Source organism: Neopsephotus bourkii, unplaced genomic scaffold, assembly GCF_033783945.1.
Source record: "Neopsephotus bourkii isolate Nb327-2 ecotype Australia unplaced genomic scaffold, CSIRO-AGI_Nbou_v1 NB_183, whole genome shotgun sequence".
NCBI classification, from domain to species: Eukaryota; Metazoa; Chordata; class Aves; order Psittaciformes; family Psittacidae; genus Neopsephotus; species Neopsephotus bourkii.
In genome coordinates, this window is record NW_026900697.1 from 180399 (window position 1) to 203223 (window position 22825).

The 22825-nt window shown below is 39.6% G+C and overlaps 1 protein-coding gene across 1 annotated transcript in view; it reads left to right on the forward strand.

Moving 5' to 3' along the window:
- The window catches only part of LOC133223944 (multiple C2 and transmembrane domain-containing protein 1-like), a gene marked incomplete at its 3' end in the record, with an annotated part of 132934 nt that extends 110116 nt beyond the window's left edge, over positions 1–22818 (forward strand). Inside the window, exons 7-9 of the mRNA XM_061375097.1 lie at positions 8693–8857; positions 10444–10574; positions 22632–22818. Coding sequence (XP_061231081.1) covers positions 8693–8857; positions 10444–10574; positions 22632–22818 — 483 coding nt within the window. The remainder of the gene's footprint in view (positions 1–8692; positions 8858–10443; positions 10575–22631) is intronic.
- Positions 22819–22825: the final 7 nt, after the last annotated feature.

Genomic DNA, 22825 nt, shown 5'->3' on the forward strand with positions numbered 1-22825 from the left:
GAGCAGGCAGATTCCTCTTTGAGCAACCTGAAAGTGCTAAATATTTTATGAAAAATCACCTGTTCCCCCTGCTGTTGTACAATTTGCTATATGATTACAGGAGGTTAATTCAGAAAAGAGTAAAGAATAGTGGCTTCAGGTGGTGCTTTTTACTTACTGATAGGATAATGCATCCAAGAGCTTGCTTTGAAAGTTTTCTCTCTGCTGTGCCAAGTGGGAGGAATGGAGGAAAAAAAATGAGACAAGGGTCTTTGGAAGGTAACAGGAATATCTCTGGAAGATGAGGCCAATGACGCAGCAGGTCGTGCTGGTAGACTGACCAACCCTCACTTGCCACAATTTTAAATGTCTGGGATATTTAAAAATCTACCTGAATGCAGGGTAGGTATGAAAAAGAATGTAGGATTAACACCCTGAAAAGTTGTATTTCTACCCTAAAACGGGAACAATGGCAGCTAAACTCTGTTTGACAGGTGTTTAATCTGTCCTTAAAAATCTGCAGTGATGGATAGTCTACAACTTATGGCTGTGGCTGGTTCCAGTGCTTAACTGTCATCTCCATTAAAGCCTGCTTTTTCTCTAGTGTCTGACCCATGATGAAAATTAAACTCATCTCTTTCCACAACAGAGATGGGTATGTTTTATCACACTGATTTGAGCACAGTTTTATACCCATTTTAGATTAAGTCATTAAAAAATGATCCTTTGAAACATATATGTGTGTGTATATAAACTTAATTCAGCTGAAAGTTTAGGATGCTTAAATAAAGAGCATTCTGCATGTAAGCGGAAACGAAACAATGGTGTTTGGAATTAAGTTTTACTGCAAGTAGAAAATGGGTCAGGATGAATAGCGAGAAGGTGGGAGAAGATAAGTCTGGTGCTTTGAGCCCAGCCAGCATGAAGCCTTGGTGCTGTGTGTGCACTGATCAGCAGTAGCCAAAACACTGCTGTGTTATCCACACTGGTTTATCCACAAACGCAAAGCACAGCACCCATCCCAGCCAGACCCAGAGCAAGGCAAGGTGGATTGATGTGGTCAGACTGGTTTGCTGACAGCCATGTCTCATGCTCACTCACTGGTACTTGTAAAGCGTGGAGGAAGCCTCTTCTAGGAAAGGGGTTGAACGAGGAATTACAGACATTTATATATGTCTCCTCACTTCTGCTGTAACAACAAGGGACTTGACACATTGTGGATTTACTGGCCATTCCCAGAGAAAAGAAATGTGACAAATAAATGTTTTGTTTTCATCTGATAACCTTCATATGCTTCATTGTGTTTGTAGGATGACAAAGTACACTGTCAAAGATGAAAGCACAGAGGTCTGATACCTGCTGAGAAGTTCTGGTGGTTTCTGTAGGGCACATAGTGTGCAATTCAACTAAGGAAAATTCCATGTGGGAAACCCTTGGAAATTAAGTTTGGTTTGACTAGTTGTCAATGTTTCTTCCCTTCCTGCTCATTTAATTTACAAGACAAGAATATAAGAGTGATCAGGATCTGTCTCAACATTTAAATTTGGTCTTCCAAACTGAAGATGAAAAGATGTCAGCGTAATTTTTACCAAGTAAACAAGTTGTCGTCTCTGATTTTGAACTTGGACAGTGACCCTGGCACAGGGTAGCTCGTGTGTTTTCTAGACAGCTTACAGATGACTTAGTGAACCTACAGATAGTCACAGAGAAGATGGGTAACCAAAAGCCATAATGCTGGCTGACCATGATGTTTTATATTCCTTTTTTTATAACAAGTTCTGATGAATTTGGTGTGTTCCCACATAGGGGTCTGATTCTCTCTGACCAGCGTATCCTGATGTTTATTGTGAGAATTTTTGCCAGCTTAGCTAGCGGGTGAGTGTTGTGCTATCCTATGTGAATATTTCATTTTGACAAATCCTACACTCCAAGAGAACAAATGGATACACTCACTGCATCTTTTCACAAACCATATACAAAGAAATAAGATTAGCTCATGCTTTCCTATGTACCTATAAGTATTTAAGCAGCACTATTTCAATTAAGACAGTACCTTTTAGCCAAAGCATAGTGGGAGACCTCTGTCAGAAATGTTGTTTATTTCATTGAAAATTATTTTCATCAAAATAAGGGACCACTCTGCCCTTTTCACATCTTTGGGAGAATTGCCATTAAATTGGGTTCAGACATGAGCACACCCCATGTTAACCCTGCTACGTTAAAGGTACATTAAGAAAACTTAAGGAAAATATTTTGAGTGCCTTGAATTCAAAGACCATCAGAGGAATGAGTGGTTTGGCATCTTTATCCAAACATAGTAGGTTAAAAGATATTTAATAATTACCTGCTGTGTCCTATCAAGTCATAGTATTCCAGTAAAATCTGGAGCAAAAGATGTCACCCGTTCTGAGAAACTACTGGCTTTTGTAAGCCATGAGGTTCTAAATGGCAGTTCATCAGCTGCAAACAGGAAAGCTACTAAATAATGGAAAAGAAGTAAAAAACCATTCTGACATAGATTCACCTGTCTTTTAGACATCTGGTTATAAAAATTATTCAAATATTTGGTGAGGCTTATATTTGCATTATTTGTGTGAGTGATAACAACCAAAACAGTGGAGTAAGCATTTCACTCTGGGGTTTTTTGGGTATGTGCTGCAGATGAGGAATGGCTTTAAGCTCACAGAGGGAAGATTCAGATGATATCATGGGAAATTCTCCCCTGTGAGGGTGGGGAGGCCCTGGCAGAGGTTGCCCAGAGAAGCTGTGGCTGCCCCATCCCTGGCAGTGTTCAAGGCCAGGTTAGAAGGGGCTTGGAGCAAGCTGGTCTAGTGGAAGGTGACCCTCCCCACGGCAGGGAGCTGGAACTGGATGAGCTTTAAGGTCCCTTCCAAGCCAAACTAGTCTGTGGTTCTATGATTCTATGAATTCTGGAATCACAGTGAGTTTCCATCAAGTCTTGGTGACACTAGTCATCCTGAGCAGTAGCGGGGTCATCAGGACACCCTCTGACTTTCACTTACTGCAACCACGGTTTCAAAGAGGAGTTGCTGGGAGGAAGACAAGGGATAATGACACTGACACAACCTCTGTGACAGCTCCTGCTGCACGTTGCACACTATTGTTGTGTGTATGTATTTCCACCCTTTCCTAGAAAATTAAAATCATAATGGGTGCTTAAGAGAGTCACAACCTTCATCATATTACACCTGAGCTGGCTTCAGCAAGTGTCCTTAAGCAGAATACACAAGCAAACAACAGAAATAAGTGAAATGCTCCAGAAGTAGAGATACTGTAGTACAAAAAGATTGCTACTAAACATGTTATCAAGTTGTTAGAGCAAACATCCTAAACCAGATTCAATATGACAGTCGCATTAAAACACAGAGTATAGGGTATATTTCTCAACTACAGAAATATAGACTAACTTCACCTAGAATTAAAATACCCTGAAATGTAAAATATAGTTGATAGAAAGTAAAGGTTCTTTCATATTGCATTAATTATCAGTAGTAGTTAATTTGCAAAACTTGATTAGTCACAACAACTGAACATTAAAAAGGAATCATCGTGATCCCATTGAAGATTTTTTTGTAGCTCAGTGTCTACAGGTTGATGAATTCTGCAAGGTGTCATATTTCATGTAATATCTGATAGAGGAAAAGCAGTGTGAATACATACGACTGTTCCTTGATTTATTTTCATTATATGGACAAGCTAACAGCTGCATTTATTGGCATTCTCAATCCTTATTTTAAATATTTGTCCAACCTATGCAAGCATCTCAAAAACTGGGTCTATTATTCAACTGTTCTAGAACAATAAATTTTGCGTTCAGGGATGCAGAGGAGGAGGAGTGTGTCCTAGTAGAGTGTAACAAGGAGCAGATTTTGTAAAAGCAAGGCCTGTTTGCATGGGCATAACCACTGAGAGAGTTGGTGCTTTGCAGGGGTTGAGGGCGGATAAATGAAGAGGTGAGGTGTGCTGGGTTCAGCAATAGCAGTCTTTTTTTTCTCCTTCTTAGTAGCTGGTGCAGTGCTGTGTTTTTGACTTTCAGCCTGGAAACAGCTCTGATGACACCGATGTTTTTAGTTGTTGCTCAGTAATGTTTATTCTGACCAAGGATTTTCTGAGTTTCATGCTCTGCCAGGGAGGAAGGGAAGCAGGGACAAAGCAGAGACAGGACACCTGGCCCAAACTAGCCAAAGAGATATTCCATACCACAGCACGTCACACCCAGTATATAAACTGGGGGGAGTTACCCAGAAGGCCCAGATCGCTGCTCAGGTCGTATTCTCTCCCCTTGTTATTTCCCTTATCATTATTATTGGTGGTAGCAGTAGTGATTTGTGTTACACCTTAGTTACTGGCCTGCTCTTATCTCAACCCGTGGGAGTCACATTCTTTCTATTCTCTTCCCCATCCGCCGGGAGTGGGGGGAGGAAGAATGGAGAGAAGTGAGCAAGTGGCTGCGTGGTTCTGGGGTTACCGGCTGGGCTTAAACCATGACAGTTCTTTGTGGCACCCAAAGTGGGGATCGAAGGGTTTAGATAAGGTTGAGGTCAGGCTGTGGGTTTCTCTAACTCATTAAGAGGAGTTCCAAAGGTCAGTTAGATACGAACATGAATATGTGTGAGATTTTTGAAAGTACTTACTAAAGGCTCTCTTCTTTTGAAAAGAGCAACAGTCAAGTTGTGGCAGTTAATACACTCATCAAGAACATGGTCTTGATGAACCTGGGAACAATGCCCAGATTCTGGCTAAACCTAGTTGGTTTCTACCCAGCAATGTTACCCAGCAATATGTGGCTGAATATAGAACATTAAGCCATGTTGTGAGATCATCTTTCAGATCTGACGTTGTATTTGGCTCACTATATTAATCATGTCTAATAGAGGATACAGTTCTGTGTCAGAATACTTTCTGCTAGTGGCATCCCTATCCCTCCCACTACCCCACATTTAGCCAGAATAGTGAAACACAAATAAAAGCTAATTTTATTGTGTAAGAAAATGTTTATTTTGAATGCTGCTTATAGTAGAAACATTAGAACAGTGTATGGATATGAAAAGTTTTTCTTTCACAGGCAGGTTTGAGTATCCTTTGACATGAAAGACTGCTTTTCAGAAGTATAATTTTAATTTTCTTGTGAGAAAAGAGAGAGAGAAAGCTTCACAGTATGGAGGCTGCAGCTCCCTTCTGCCCTTCTTAGTTTTTTTTTTTGTTTAGAACATGTCAGGTGGGAATGTCCATGCCTGAATATAAATGCACAAGAATGGGGATAATAATCCCACGTTAATGACAGTTGGTTGTAGCCTGAGATCTTGACCTTGCTTCTTTCCAAACTGTGGCATTGTATAGACAGTATGGCCAGTTTCAGATGGAAATACTATGAAATATATTACTTACCACCTATTCCCAGAGAAATGAAAAGCTGTACAGTGTCTTTGTGTTTTTTCTTTGTGGCAGAAGAGTAAAGCCAAGATGCAGTACGCATGTCGCGCTTTCTGAGGGAAAAAGTTATCCAAGAATTAGTCTTGAGACATTCTCCTTCATAGAAGAAATTTGGAAAGATCTGTGATCATTTCTTCATTTTACCTTCATGTATTCCCTTCTGACTCTGTAACTGATCACCATGGGCTGGATTACAGAAGGTTGCTCAGATACCTAAAAAAGTACCTACAAGTGACATATCTGTCTCACACTGCAGAATTAAGTTCATAACAGAAGAACTCTAAAATATGAAATCAGTCTTATTCTCCCATTTTTTTAAAACCTGTTAGCTCTTTTTCAAATTTGACTTGAAACCTAAGCATTCATGTTTATTTATTTTACTTCTTACAGTAAACTATATGAAATTAAGGATGATGTCAGTGTCTGTAATTTCTGAGGATAAGGATGACTTCTACTGTAAGGAAAGCATGTTTCAGATGTGTTCAATCTCACTTAGAAACAAGAAAAATGCCAGCTGGAAACTTTTCTTGTAGAGAAGGCTATGTGTCCCCTGTCTTTCATGTCCAGACAATCTCAATAGCTTTAGCTTCAGCCAGCTATACCTTTCCGTATGTTTCCCTGTCGCTGTTCCATGGATCTGGGTGTTACCAATAAAGATGTGGAGAAAAGGGCATTGCTGTGGTCCAAATTCCTAACCTCAGGGAAGAAACCAGACCACACCACTTTAAGTATCCAGCTGCTGTTCTTCCAGCAGATTAAGATGTGGGCTCTTCACTGGCTCTGACCCAGAAGGATTTTCTCCAGCAACACATGAACCACTGCACTCAGGGTTTCTGCCTGACTCTTGTAAACTCCTGTCTGACCCAGCTGTCATATTATGCTTTACGCAAGGTTATTCAATTCTTGCCTTGCCACCTCATATGTAAATTACCCTCGTTGGTGAAACTCCCTACTGGTCATAAAAAATCAGCACGTTTTATAGGGTGGCAGCTGCTCTAATGCAGCAAATTATTTTAAGAGCCATTGAAAAAACAGAATTTAGATCAAGTATACTCTCTAGATGATTCACTATCTCCTATGTGATTCGTGAAGTAGAGCACTAAGCAGTTGTGCTTTAACTTTGCTTTACAAGGATGGTAAATGCTAACTGATACTCATTTCCATGACAGTATCTGGAAATCATTTGGATCCCCACTCAACTGTAAAAAAAAATCCAAACCAACAGCTTTGCATTCTTTGCCAGAATCAGTCTCAAATAACCACTGCTTCTATCCACATGTGAAATGCCAGAAAGTACCTTGTCTCCTTTCTATATCATAAAATCCTAGAACGGTTTGGATTGGAAGGGACCTTACAGCTCATCTAGTTCTAATCCCCTGCCATGACACCTTCCACTAGACCAGGTTGCCTAAAGCCCCGTCCAATCTGGGCTTGAGCACTTCTGTATCATTGTCTTATTTTCAGAGCACAGTCAATTTTGGTCAATCATTTTTCAGTTATTCAGTGTTTCTTTTACTCAAACATAAAAAAAACTGGAACCAGAAAACCAAAAATAATCCACCACTTCTTCACAAGTCTCTGGCAATGTTGACTGTGTATCCCTAATGAAGGCATATTTGTGCTGAGAAAAAAAAAAAGTTTAATAAAGTTCCTGTGTTGTAAATAGAATCTCTTCTGGCAACTGAATTTGTCAGTTGTGCCCAAATTTTTGTAGAGTTTATGCTTTCTGGTGTCCTGCAGCTTCTTCATGTCACAGGTTAGGTTAAAGGTTATTCCACGGTTCCTTGTTTGCCTTTGAAGAAAGAGTAAGTTTGTGAGAAGTTTCTTTGCAGTGAAATTCTTCACTTCAGGAAGAGAAATTTTTAATAAATATAGTGAAGTATTTCAGGAGTAAACATCCTGCTTGGAATGAATAGCCATTGGAAAGCACAAATACATGCCAATATAATACCTGGAATACTGCTAAAAACATGTTATTCAGATTTGCTCCAACCCCAATGGCCACAGTCCTTGTCTATAACACATCGCTCAGGAGTCTGGTGCCTGCAAGTTACAATCCAGTGATTTCGCTCCAGTGTGCTTTCTGTGATCTTCCCTAGGTAACATAAAATACAGTTCCTGCCCTGGGAACTTTTATAGATATAACTATTCAGCTGTGTTTAGCCTCAAACCAAATTTGCACTGAAAACCTCAGAGATACTGGAAGTGTGCAAGTGATGAAATCAGCTGTGCAATCCTTCATGTGGGGGGGTTGCTGAGCCCATAAAGCCTTTGTTGCTTAAAGTACATTGCATAATAAAGAAAACATATATATTTGTTGTATTTACAGCTGAGTGTACATGCAGGCTTGCTTTTTTTGATTCCTAGAAAATATAATTTGTGGGTTTAAGTATTGTTTCACTCCCTAGTGTTCTGATTATAGGTAAGGTAACCTTGAACAAATAAGATTCCGGGATACAAGGAGAGCCTTTGGCAGCCTTGCTCCTCAGATGCACTTGAGATGCCTTCCCCAGTTCTGGTAACTTGTTACCTTGGTAGCTCAGAGCTGGGTGGCGGTAATCTTAAATTACTCAAATTTGTAATCCCAACTTTTGCCACAGCGGGGTTCACTGATTTCGGTCATTCCCTTTGAACCTCTAACCAAAGTTAACAATTCCAACTAGCAGCTCTGCAACGTCTTGTTTTGAAACCCTTGGGCCAACATGCTGGCATTTAATTCAGTTTTCCTTGTTCCTTTGTAGTAAAAATACCACAGCATTTTAGAGGCTGAGATAGTTGTCATGTACACAGCAGTTTATAATTTTTCCTTCATCTGTGCTTCTCTTGATGGGTTTATACTATTTTTAATGGAAGCTTCACATTCTCGCTATTTTTATGTTTATTTCAGTGTTTGTTCAAGTTCATTCAATCGTATGATACTAATAGAGGGGACTTTAAAACATTTATTTTTAATTTTTTTAGTTGTTTCAGCATAGGAAGAAGAGAAGCAGGAAAAAACATCGTTTTCCCCAAACATTTCCTTAATTAGCATTTGTTCTGTTTGCTTCTGCAAAAGCACAATATGACATTACCTGTGTATTTGTCAGTGTTTTGTTGCTTTCAAAGTATTTATTTTTAATACAGTTTACATATGTACCGTCAAATAACTTCAAAACGGCTTAAGATTGTTGTTTTACATTCATAGTTACATTAAATTTCACACTAAAATGCATAGAAAAGTTTGGGGATGCTTTTAACTAAATCTCTAATTTTATTTCAGACACAGAGCTTACGTCTCTCAGACCTGCACAGAAAATCTCAGCTTTGGAGAGGGATAGTTAGTGTTACCTTAATAGAAGGTCGTGAACTAAAGGCAATGGATGCAAATGGACGAAGTGATCCTTATGTGAAGTTCCGGTTGGGGCATCAGAAGTACAAGAGCAAGGTAATTTTAGCTGTGACGAAAAATATGCATTGGCTGTGTCTGAAATGTTTTGTTCCTGTTTGCAGGATTTTTTTGGCTGGCATGACTATTTAAATAGTAATGGAGAGTTACTCTTCTATTAATTAGCTGCCAGAACTGCTGGAGTTTTGTTTAGATGATTCTTTTTACTTTGCTATTAAAAAAATAAATAAATAATAGTAGGTGAGGAAAAATATAGTGTTGAAAAATGCAAGTTGGTGGGGAGGCGCACCTGCTTTTCCATGCAGACTGTGTTGGTTTTATTTGCTGGTACAGGTCTTATCCTCAAACCGCATTATGCTTATATTCTCACTTTCCTCATTGTGTTATTACAGCAAGTTTCATAAAAGTTTTGTGTATGTAGGAGTTTAACAAGTAGATAGGATTGATCTGTGAGAAGACAGTTGTGGAGCCTTGCTTGGCTTTATTGCCATTATTTTTTAACCCCCTGACCCCTATTGGTTTGAAAATGGCTGTTTATGAAAGATGCTGGGACTGCTGATGATTTACTTGACCTTTCTCTCTCAATGGCCATGGCAGCCCATGTGGTTTTCACAGCCAGATAAAGGAAAATGCGAGGAAGAGGCCAGGAACATCTAGATGTCATGTTTGCAGAGATCTGAGCCTGCCTTGTGGCCTCTTAATCTGAAATTAGAAGAAATCAAATTTCATGATTTTGTGACTTAAACATTTTCCTATCATTTCTGCATTCAAATCCTCTCTGATTTTTCCATTTGTTTTTCAAACCCGCAAACTGGTAGATATAGAAATTAGTGATTGCTTTGTATGGAAAGTACTAGACAGTTCCATTCTTGCTCAGGGCATATGTAACTGCTGTGAATACTGCTTTTGCATTTTGGTAGAAAAATCTGCAAGCTTTCTGTTCTGCAGAGCATGGTCAGAATTACACAGGCTGAAATCCATTGAAGGCACTTTTGTTAGAAGTAACTGAACTAAAAATGAAAGTAGCTTTCTCATTTTCTGAAAGTAGCTTTCTCATTCTTTTTACTGCAAAGGAAAGGCAGTAAAATACAGGTGTTTTTTTTTTTTTTGGGGGGGGGGGGGAAGCAAACAAAAAAAACCCAACAAACAACAGAGAGTATTATTGCATAAAAAGTAAACCATGATATCATCTTTCTCACAGCTTGCTGTAGCTCGGTATGGAGGACATGATAAAATCATTTCTTTTTAAACACCTACAGTCACTATCTAGTTGTCATTTGTTTTCCTTTAGGCTCAGACACACAACTTCACAGCTAACTGTCACTTAAGATAGGGCATAATTATTCTACAGAAAAATGCACCCATTGCCAGGGTAAATCCTTTGTTTGGGAGGCTTTTTGAAGGTGACAGGTTTCAGGATTTTGGAGGTTGCTGTTGTGTCAGAGAGGCATAAGAGAACGTGTCAGTGGACTTTTCTAATTACTATTTTTTAATTCTCACTGCTAAAGATAGTCACAGTGCAAGCAGAAAAAACTCTTTGAACAGCCTCTAAACATTGAATTCACAAATCTAGGAAGTGCATGTCTGCACAATGCAATATGACTTTCCTTTTGCTCTTCTTTCAGATTGTGCCAAAAACTTTGAATCCTCAGTGGAGAGAGCAGTTTGACTTTCATCTCTATGAAGAACGAGGTGGAATTATTGATATTACCGTGTGGGACAAGGATGCTGGCAAAAAGGATGATTTTATTGGCAGGTTTGTGCACTTACAACCTTCTTGTTCCTTGGAGATGAGAGCAGATGATTAAAACGAGCCTTGCTGTTGAAACTATTTCTTATGACCATTTGTTCTTGGGTTTTGCTGTTGTTTTTTTTTTTTTTTTTTCAAGGTGGGGGATGATTTTTCGCAGAGTATCAGTACCTTTTGCTGCATTGATGTAATTCTTTACTTTGACGGTGTAAAATACTTTTCATTAACCAGTAGGTGGCAGCTTTTACCAATTGATAGGTTTTCCAAAGTAAAAATCCCACGGTTACAGTAATGCTCAAGATGCAGGAGGCTCCGTTCGGCAACAGCCTGCTTGGAGGAGAAATAACTCTCCTGGCTTGTAATAGGCACATAAGACCAGAATTATGTGCTTACTTTTTTAATCTGTTAGGTAAATGTAATGAGAGTCTTGAAAGGCTACACACAGCTTTTGGAGCGGAGAAATAAGATCATTCACCTAATTTTGGAAAAGCAAATGTTTGGGATCTGTCTTAGAGTTCAAGAAATTGTATAAATTTCCCTGGTCACACTTCATTTTACTGTGTAGGAAAAAGAAGATGCTAATGGGTTTTTTTAACAATGTTAGCTAATAGGGAGAAAAACTGTCTGGTGTTCATGTCAACCACAAAGTAGGTGCTGTTTGGAAAGCTCAGATACTTGTTTACATCACACTTTAAATGATAACCATACAATAATGATAATAATTATTAATCCTGTATATTTTGATTGTGTGTTAGAATATTGGTTGCATTGATACTGTTAACTAGTAGAATTACGTTTTTTGCTAGATAAAATTAGGAATGGAAATCCAAAAGACCAAGCATGTACTTTTTGCTGTCAGTGGGGGTATGCTTCTACTGACTTTTTCCTCCCTCTTGTTCTGTTTAAGGTAATGGCATTCTTTATCAAATTATATCAGTTGGGTAATATTCTGTGTTTATTTGGTATCATAAATTGTGGGAACTCAGGACACATACAGAGTCTGTGGCAAGATAACAGCTTTATCAAAACCACTTCTCAAAAGTATACACAGCAGAATTTTATTTTATATGATGAAACCCTATGGAAGGGATGATGTATTTGAAGTTTATGTTGTATTTGTTCCCTGGCTTGATTTCAGTTGGCGCATATGGTAACAATAAAAATTTTTCTGAAGTAACAAAATAATTTAGTCCTATGTCAACATGTGATATACCTTGGGAAATTATTCATATTTTCTGCTTAGGTTTAACCTTTCTTTCCAAAAGATGCTGAGATTCAGAGTTTTCAAGTGTGATTTTTTCAGAAGACTGTCATCAAAGCAGCACTTATGTTGTTACTGTTACCAGTAATTATAAAGTCTTTGTAAGAGCATTGCATAAAATAAAAGACATCATTTTTGCTCAAAGGCACTTGAAATCTAAATAAGAATGTGATAGAGAAATTAGAGAACGAAAATTTGTAACCTGAAACGTGATCTGCTTGGGTAGTTTTTCAGATACCTAAAGAAGTTGAACATCTTTAATTATGCATCTGTCTCTTTTTAGTAACTTGCATGCTATTTTGCAAGTAACAAGTGAATTCTACATTTTATTTTGGCTAAAAATACTTGATAGCATGAGAAGTCTGTCATAGAAGAATGCTTGAAGCCTTCATCATTTTTCAATGGGAGAACCTTGTTTTGTTTTATATAATTTTCCTAAATGTAGTACTTATACTAAAAAAGGTGCTCATTAGGCAAATCTGATCTGTAGTGCTTCTGCAGTACATAACTAATTTTAACAAAATCAGTGATATTTTTCCCTGGAATCTTGCTGCTCCTGATTTTTGTGGCCACTCTGCTGACAGTGTATGTATAACCCCTCCTCAGTTTGTCCTTTCAGACACTCTCTCATTTCACCTTCTGTTGGAGCCTTATCTCTGGATAATGCAACCTGCAAACAAATTCCTCTCCATGAAGATTTCCATGAAAATCTGTCATTTGTCAAGCTCAATCTGAATACAAAAATAGGTCTCAATATTCCTCCTTTCTGACACTCTTTTCCAGTCAGTGTGGATAAAAATCACTGACACTTGACAGCTCCACTTTACATTGACCTCTCTTTTCCCCAGTTTCTCCTTCTGAGGCTGCCTCTAAAAGTTGGAAGTATTTTGGTAGAGACACTATAGGCTTGCTACTGTGTGTATGTTGTGCAGAATGCATATTAATTTTGTAAACCATGACCAAGTCGTGCTCCACCATTAAGGCTCTGTGACTCTAAGGCATGTGAAGTATATTTAATATTTTGGTTGATGTTCCAGAGAAAGTAATAATGAGGCTATGGGAGGGAAACAACAGACTTGCTTGTGGTATTCTTGCATTGCTTAGTAATGGAGAGGAATCCCTTTCATCTGACAGTGATCTGCCCCCTTTCTTTAACAATGTGCAAGTAGCAGCTGTTATATGGGAATAATTTTATTAAATGCAAATTAAAATAATTATTGCTTGAAGATGTCCTGCATGGCCAAAGTATGGTTAGGGAGAAGACACATTGATTGAAGAGATCCTATTCATTGAGGGACACAGCAGACCAAATTGAGAAAACAAAAAAAAAAGTTTTTTAAGGAGTGGTTCTCACCTCTTATACATGGTATTGGGGTTTTGCATCCCCCATGTTTATCTGCTACAGAACATGTGTGAAGGCTAGCAGAAAAACAGGCATTACCAAGCAGCTTTGCCAGGGGATCTCTTTGAAGAGAGCCATCCCTAAGACTGGTTCAGTGGTTCCAAATGGAGGGGGAGGTAGGAGAACAGGGTTGCCAGGTGAGAGGTTGAAGGGATTAACTCTGGAGTCCTCCTAGAAAACAGGATGGGAAATCCCCTTAATCTGAAATGTTCTTACTATGATAAGCTCTGTAACTTGCAGATTTTATTCCGAAGCATAATGTCATAACTTCTCCTGCAGTACTCTGTCTCTGCTGGACTTCAGTGAAATAAAAGAAGTGGGAAGTCAGGAATGTAGATGTCTGTGGCCCCTTGCATGAACTGTCATGCTCATTAGGCTGCAACATGTTCAGGGCCAGGTGGAGCTGGGAATGTGATGAGGTGGCAGTGGCATGTGTGCTGAAACTGCAAGGGCTTGGACTGTAATCTGTAGTTGAGAACAGGAAGACCTAAGAAAGGTGTTTAAAAAGGCTGAAGACATGAAAGGGAGATCCTGGCTTTGGGGTGGCATGGCAGGAGGAGGGTGGAAGTGGAAAGGGTGGCTTGTAAAAGAGAGAGGAAGGTGTTTAGAGGTGAATTACAGCATGGCATCCTGATTCAGAGAAGGAGAAAGATGTGTCTTTCACAGAACTGTCATAGAGCTCCCTCTTCATCTTGGTGCCCAGGCAAGTTCAGTATGGCAGTTCCTGGAAGGAGACAGTGATGGTTTTCCATTCTTTGAGCACTCTGTTTTTATACAATTCATTTGAAGTTGTGTGCATTTTCTGTGAGAATTTAAAGGACGTAGCACCCTGTGAACTTTCATCTTGGAATACTGTGAAAAAAATGAAATAGTAGAACCACTTCAGTGTTTCTTTTTGGATTTCAAAAGCCTGGAAAAATACCTGAGATGAAAGCTTCAAGAAAGGTATATTTCTGGCCAGATGCTGATTTGTATGACAAACCACAGGGCTTAAGAAGGACTGAGCTTCATCATGCAGGAGATTAAATTCTGGCATTCTTCTGAATATATTATTAAAAAAAAAAAAACACAACTTTTTCATCACCATAAGAGTTTAGTTTGGGGTGGGTTTGTTTTTTTTTTTTGTTGGTTGATCATTTTTTTGGTTTGGGTTTTGGGTTTGTTTGGGTTTTTTTGTTTCGAAAACCCCCATTTTTGACTGTGAGGGTGGTGATGCCCTGGCACAGGTTGCCCAGAGAAGCTGTGGCTGCCCCATTCCTTGCAGTGTTCATGGCAGGGGCTTGGAGCAACCTGGTCTAGTGGAAGGTGTCCCTGCCTGTGGCAGGGACTTGGAACTGGATGATCTTAAGGTCCCTTCCAACCCAATCTGCCTGATTCTGTGATTCCAGCTTCAAAGACATGAGCTCTAGAAGTTTGGGGGTCTTTTTGGAAAGCACCAGCAGCTAAAGCCACAGGGGCAGCATTCTTGAGTTCAAACAAGCATATGGACTTGAGAGAGCATTATAATTCATTGCTTCATCTGATAAGTAGAAATACATAAGTCTGTGTGTATATTGTTCAGTTTGAGTACATTTAACATTCACTTTTTTTTGCTATAAGTGAACAATTTCTCATCCATATTGACTCAATATACTCCTATTATTATCAGCATATATTGCAGTAGGTTTATGTAGCTAATATTAAGATCAAAATGGAGGTGGAATGATTTTAGCCTTCATGTAATTATTTAACTTGCTTATCATTTCTGTTTTTGAGGGTGATCCTGACTGTCACCTTTACAATAATCAGCTAATAAATCCTCATAATTGTTACAACTTTATGCATAGCAGTAATCTGAACAAATTGGTTGCTGACAGGTGCAATAAATTGCCAAGAATGAGTGCTGTCAGAGAATAAGTTGTTTCTGTGAACATACAGGGTAAGTAAATCCCATGTCATATAGTTTTTTTCAGCTGCAGTTATTTGCAGTCCAGTACAGCAGGATTTATAACATTATTTATTGTTATGAAAAATGTGTGTTTATTGTTAAAATGACATTGAATTTTACTCATATTTTTGCCAGGAAATTACTGTTCACATCATCTAGGTCTATTTTTGTTAGTATTTGTAGATATTATCTTTTTTTCCTACCTGATGCAAGTTAAGAACAAAAGACCTTGTGTATTGTGTATTTGTTAAGGCTATTTATTAATTTTATCTGTAGAACACTGAAATCTCCCTGAATATTGTCAGGAAGATTCAGATCTATTTCTGTGTGCATGGGTGCATGGGTGCACACCATAATTATGAAATACAAAGTTAAAATATTAAAAGCTAAGTATTGAGGATTTCAGCACCTAACCTACTATACCTTAACTGTTTATTTTTTTCACAGTAATGAAGCTATAGAGATTTTTGGGGATTCATGCAGTAGAATAATGTGTAATAGTTTGGTGATTAAACGTGATGACTGAAGTTAAATTACTGCAGATCTGTTTCTCTATGTAAAATGAAGATTTCGCCCAAAGCATTAAAATCTTAAAGTGCTGCTGGCAGGCTGGCCCTTGACAAATCCTGAGGGGTGCTGAGCATCTCCATTTTTGAATTGACAAAGGGAGTTGGATATAAATACTGCATCTCAAATTTGGCCTTGCAGTATTCCACACCTTACTTATTACTGTCCCTCAAAATTTTAAGTTCTGTTAGTGCAGGGACACTGCTGTTCTGGTAGAAAGCCAAAAAAGTTTCACTTTTGGCTCACATATCTTCAGAAACTTTCTCTTATCAGGTATTTCACTTTTTACAGTTCTTACTGATAGTTATGTCCACATACTGTTGCAAAATTGATAGTATTCTCCAATGCATTCTGAAATACAGAATGCTGCACATAAGATGGATTATGTTTATGGATTATGTTTATGGATCCTTCTTCTGACCCCCTGCCTCCCACCAAATGACAGAAGAATGGCAAAATAAGTGCAAGGGTGAAGGAAAAGTGGAGTAACTGCCCAAACATGAGGACCGTGACAATAAGTGTAAAAAGTGGTTAGGGGTGTAAAATAGGTACTTGTGAGGATTTGTGGGAGGTTGGAACTGTGGGAAAGCTCTTGCAAAGCTGCTTGGACCAGCTAGTGAGAGGAGAACCATGTAGGAAGACACGATGTTTGTGAATGCAGAATGAAGTCAGTTTTGCTCCAAAAGAATTGCACATGTAACACAATAGCAGCACTTGTCTGTGAGGGTATGGCTGTGCCACAAGTACAACAAAGGAAATATCAGCACACAAAAGGTCCGCAACTGCTTTTTTTTCTGTCTGTGTGGTCTCCAAAGTAAATGTGTGGTTTTATTGTGAAGAGCTGTGCTTAGGAAGATGTTAATTGGTCATTTCAAAATCCTCCAAGCAGAATTTTGGGCTTTCTTTCATCAAGCAATAAACACCTGACTGTATTCAGGAATTGCTGATTGACCAGTGACATTGTCCTGTATTTCATCTAGCTCTCATGTTTCCATTTTCAAGACTGACTTAGCCCAAACTGCAGAGCTCTTTCCTGCTTTCCATGTGTTGCTGCATGAAAGCACCGCTTCCGAGGTCCTTCTGAGTTCTCCCAGCTTTCCAAGGATCCTCTCCAGCTTCCTTGGAATCCTCTCTGTTTTCCCAGTGACCTTCTCAAGCTTCATGTGGACCCCTTTCAACTTCCTGGGAATCTTCTACAGTCTCCTAGCATCCTTTCCATCTTCCCAGGGATCCTTTCCAGCTTCCCAGTCTCACCACGACTCCCCCTGGAGTTGGTGTCCTACTTAACCAAGTTACAGTCTCCATCTCCTTTGGGAAATCTCCTATTTTTCAGTCTATCACCTCTATCGACCACCAATCACAAGCATCATGTAGCATCTGTCTTTTTATTTCTTTGTCATTATCTTTACACTTAAAAATTCCGTGCTCTTCTTTCAAGAACTTCACGTTACTGCGGTCCTGTCTCCCCAAGAGATGTCGTTTTCTGTCAGTGCTTTCTGTTGGAGAATTTCCCCTCTCTGTTTGTTTCTTGGTTTTACTGGAACATTGTACTCTGCTCATAAAAGATATGGAGTCTCACAGATTGTAGCAGTTTATGCCTCGTTGCTTCTGATGTGTGTCCAGCTCAGTTCTAATTGCAGAATTGCACAGTTTCCTCTCCCTGGCATCCTTTGGAACAGCATAGACCTGGATCACAGTGGAGTTAAAAGGCTGTCTTCCTGAACGAGTCCTGATGATAATTAAGTTGCCTGGGTTGTAGCCAAGTGGTGCTATTCTGTCCCTATCACTTAGGATTGTGCCAATTCCTCTTTTATGCTTTATTTTGTCATCTGAGAAAATGATCTTGCTGTCTGCTGTCTCTCCCTTGCCTGGCCACCTGGCTTTTAAGAGGCCTTCTATGTCATGTTGCTACCTTTGTAATTCATCCATTAGCAAGGACATTTCACCAGGGTGCCAACACGGTCTTACATTCCAGATTCTGTTAGAACTAGAGAGGGGAGGTGATTTTTACCTCTTAGACATGCTGATAATAAAATACTACATTTAGTTCTGGCTTCTACACTTTCAAAAGGATGCAGGAGAATTTCACTGGATCAGAAAAGTTACAAAAAGTCATTTGAGGGCTGTAGGAGATGTGTTCCAAGGAAATGTATAGGGATCTGAAGGCGTTTAGCATACAAAAAGATCAAGAAGAGATATGATTTTGGTAAATAAGAAACTCCACTAGAGGAAAACACCGAGCACTAAGGCTTTTTCAACAGAGTGAATGAAGGCATTAAAAGGACTGAAGGCCAGACATATTTCAAATTAAAAATCTGAGATGTATTTCTAACAGTTTGGGTGATTAGCACACTGAACACAGTTTCAGAGAAGTGGTGGATTCCACTTGAATCCTCAGATTTCCTTCCATGGGAGCTCTAGCCTGTTTCCACAGCGACTTTCCTGTGATACTTTGGTACACGAGTTTGAGGCACTCCTGTTTTTATTCCCTCCTGATCTCCCAAGAGCCAAAAATCCAGATCCACCTGGTACTTGCTAATGTTCATATGCAGAGCTAGTCCGAGATGTGCCTCCATAGCTCTCCTGGAATAGTCAGCCAGCCAGAGCCCCTGCTACCACTTCCAATGCTGACATGGGTGAGGCACTGCAGGGACGATACAGTTAGGGGCAGTGGAGAGATGCAAAATACTCAAACGGCACTAAAAAAAAGAAATTCCCTGAAATGCCATATATAGCCATGCTTGAAAATCTGTCTGTGAAATTAATGCCTATTTTTTAATGCCTTGGGGATGTTGATTGATGAGAAACTGAACATGACAGGCAGTGTGCGCATGAGCCCAGAACTGCCCCATGTGCTGGACTGCATCCCCCTCTACTGAGCTCTGGGGAGACCCCTCCTGCAGTCCTGTGTCCAGCTCTGGGGCAACAACACAAGAGGGACATGGAGCTGTTGGAGTGAGTCCAGAGGAGGCCACAGACATACTGCAAGGGCTGGAGCAGCTCTGCTCTGGAGCCAGGCTGAGAGAGCTGGGCTGGTTCAGCCTGGAGAAGAGAAGCCTCCTGAAGGGGAGATCTCAGAGCAGCTCCAGTGCCTAAAGGGGCTACAAGAAAGCAGAAGAGGGGCTTTGGACGAGGGCCTGTAGGGACAGGACAGTGGGAATGGCTTGAACCTGACAGAGGGGAGACTGAGATAAGCTCTTAGGCAGAAGTTCTTCCCTGTGAGGGTGGTGAGGCCCTGGCACAGGTTGCCCAGAGAAGCTGTGGCTGCCCCATCCCTGGCAGTGTTTCAGGGCAGGTTGCATGGGGCTTGGAACAACCTGGTCTAGTGGTGACCCTGCCTATGGCAGGAGGTTTGAACCAGGTGGTCTTTAAAGTCTTTAAGACCTTTTGGTCTTCCAACCCAAACCATTATATGATTCTATGAATTTTTCAGGCTGACTTCTTCAAAGCTGGAGAACTTTTTCTTTCAGCAGCACCATGTAACTAGGAATTCCATGAGAAACGAAATTGTCCATAATCACTATTATCTCCTGCTTTGTAACAGCTGCCAGTTTTATGCAACTTACGGTCTCCTCAAATGGCTGTAATTTTTCATGGTCCTAAATTTGAGAATGCAAGATAAAATTTCCTGCCACAACAGTATCATTCTGCATCACATTCTGATAACATTCAAATTCACCTTCATCCTCAAAACATCTTTCTTCTCCATGGGACAGTTGCTTGTGACAAATGTCTTTTAACAGAACATCTTAAGTGATACAAAAGTCAAAATTGCTCAAGGTTTAAAGCTTGGAATATTTGTATATACTCTCAGTAATATGTAAAGGGGCATTGTCAACTTGAACTTTCCAAAGCTATTTATCTTCAGAATTCTTTTGTTAACTTCAGGGCTTGTAAGGAAGCTAATCCAAATAGAAGTTTGTGAATTTCCTACTGATGTCTGTAAAGGTTATTCTAGGATAGGGTTCTAGGTATTCTGAAGGTATTCTAGGATAGTGTTTAGGCAGTGCCTCAGTAAAACCAGGTTTCTTAGAAGCTGCATGTCCTACAAGGCAGAGGAGGGGACATGGCACAGAACAAGAAATGTGCTTTCACCCAGCGGTGTACTTGCAGACATGTACTCAACCTGAATTTCCATGAAAAATGTTGGCAACACTGCTTAATGGAATCCCAGGCTGTTTTGGTTTGGAAGCAACCTTAAAGCTCATCCAGTTCCAACCCCCTGCCACAGGCAGGGTTCCCTTCCATTGAAGCAGCTTGTTCCAAGCCCCTGTGTCCAACCTGGACTTGAACACTGCCAGGGATGGGGCAGCCACAGCTTCTCTGGGCAACCTGTGCCAGGGCCTCGCCACCCTCACAGGGAAGAACTTCTGCCTAAGATCTCATCTCAGTCTCCCCTCTGTCAGGTTAAAGCCTTTCACCTTGTCCTGTCCCTGCAGGCCCATGTCCAAAGCCCCTCTCCAGCGCTCTTGTTGGCCCAATTTAGTTACTGTTTTCATCAAGTTATCTGTGGGCCCTCAGAGGATATTTTTCCTGTTAAAATGGTTCAGGTGGTGGAAGAAGCTTCCAGGTAACTTCCTACGTGTTGTATGGTTTTAGGAAATACCAAGATGGTGATAGGGTGTTCATGGAGATCTATCAAGCAGACAGTGGTGACATGTTTCTTAGGTCTTCATTCTAGATGCTAGGAAATTAGGAACATTTTATAGAGGTAGCAAAGGTGCACAAGTAAAACCAATTGTTTCTTTTGACTTAAATAAAAAATAGCAAGGGCTATTAATGTTGCAAATGTCCTGTAACTTCAGGAATTGGAGAACTTGGAACTCTGATGTAAACCATGTGATTTTACTGTCATCACAGTTTTCTGATGCATGTAGATTTTTCTGTTCTGGTGGGGTAGCTTTTTGTGCCTGTTTTTGAGTCAGAAGTGGATTATTTCTACATTACTTGTATCATAGTGATTTTCTTTAAGAGAGTTTAGTCTGGTTCTTTCAATGATTATTGGTTAAAGATGTAATGTTGTTGCAGAGACGTATTTTTCAGTGGTATCTGTTTTAAAATTAACTATCAAACAATATTTAAACCAGGGGTATCTCCTGCTTTGGATGCTTGATTCCAGTATTTTTCTATCTTAAGGAGGGCTTTACACACCTTCCTGCAGCCTAAATAATAATTTGGCATTCTTTGTACACTTACAACACTTTTGCAACACTTCCATTGACCACCAGCCTGCACTAACAACAGCTTTACTCTTTCCTTACAGTTGTTAATTTAATTTCTCACTCCTTATCATTGAAAGGGTTCAGTATAAAAGGTAAATAATCAGCTCAGAATTCAATGTCAGTTGGAGGTTTTTTTCGATTATGAAATAATTGAACCTTGTTACTCTATGAGCTTTGCAGTAGTTCAATTTTGACAGCTGCACTACAGACAGTAAATTAAAAAAAAAAAAAAAACAACAAATTTTCCTGTACCAAATTTAATCTGCCTGTGATAGCACAGGACCAGTTTTATGAGGCTGCATTTATTCTCATAATTGGCTATTTCCTGTCCTTAAATGCCTATTTATTCATGTCTGCCACTTTTTTCTCAGTTTATTGGCACTGAGGTCACCACATTATCTTTCTCTTCAAAATCAATTGACATTTTATGAAAAGAGTTTGCTAGATGTTTAGTTTAGTGAGAGTGGCATACAGAACATGTGGTTGTCACATTAAATAGGTGCTTTTGAAAGCAGTGTATTCAGTGACTTAACTGTATATAGAATATATTCATTTATTTTATTTCAGTACTGTTATTGTTTGTATTTAGAGTAATGAATTGGCAAAACATTACTGGGGGATGCTACCAGAAGTATTCCAAATAGTGCTTTTTCACAGAAATTCCAGAGCAGTGCACAGTGGCGTTACATTTGACATAGGTGTTGAATTTCTCAGCATGCTCAGAGTTGCAATCTCGGAAAGTTGAAATTAGTGAATTATACAAATTAAAATATTAAAACTTATAAGCTTTGCACAGACTAATGACTCACCCTGAGGTATTCTTGTTCTAATTAAAAGCTTGTGGACAGCTGTTTGTTAGCAGTGATACTATTTTCCCTTCAATGCTCTACCTTTTATTTTTAAATGTGTTGCAAAGCTATTTCTGCTGGCTGGTACGTACAAAGCCATTCTTCATTAGCTCAGTGTACAGTACAACCAGGGTTTATTCAGAAGGGGATCAAGCAGGCTTCAGCCAGTCTGTGCAGGTGTAAGTGGTCCCTGCTCATTACAACCAGAGTCATCTTATTATATAGGGGGTTGTGGCATAAGGTTTTATCCTAGATGCCTGCCTGGAGCTTTGACCGCAAGCCATGCACAGCTTACTGCAGGAGAGCTGAGCCTTTTGGGTGGTGCTCCAGTCCTGGTTTTCTATGCTCAGTCATGCCAACTCCATCACAATTAAGTCTGCTCAGATTTTCAATTTTTTTTTTTTTTTTTTTTTGAGGGGGGGGGGGGATTTTTACTGTTGTCAGATGAATGGCATAAAAAATATTCACATCAAAACTTCGATTTTGTGTTTATACAAGAGGTGTAATTAAAAAAACAGTTTGCATCCAAAGCTGAATTTTTAAAATTCTCTTTGGCAGCATTCGAGTAAGGCACATTAATTAACCTTGTTTCTAGGGTCTACATTCTTTTTAATATTTAATGCTCACAGGGATAACAGGTTGTAGCTTAAAAAAAAAAAAAGAAAAAGAAGGTCAAGCAAATGGCATAGGTTGAAGCTGAAGAGAAATCCTTCCACAAGTTGGGAAGGAACGGGATTTCTACTTACTTTTTCTGTCCAGCTGAAGGCAAGTAAAGCAGTGTGCTCTGGTTTGATGTGAAGAAAACTGCATGCTGATGGAGAATTGTTTGTTCATAGGTGCCAGGTTGACCTGTCGACCCTGAGTAAAGAACAAACCCACAAACTGGAGATGCCGCTGGAGGAGGGAGAGGGATACCTGGTACTGCTGGTCACTCTCACAGCCTCAGCTGCAGTCACTATCTCTGACCTCTCCACCAACTCCCTGGAGGACCAGAAGGAGCGAGAAGAGATACTGAAGAGATATGTATGCA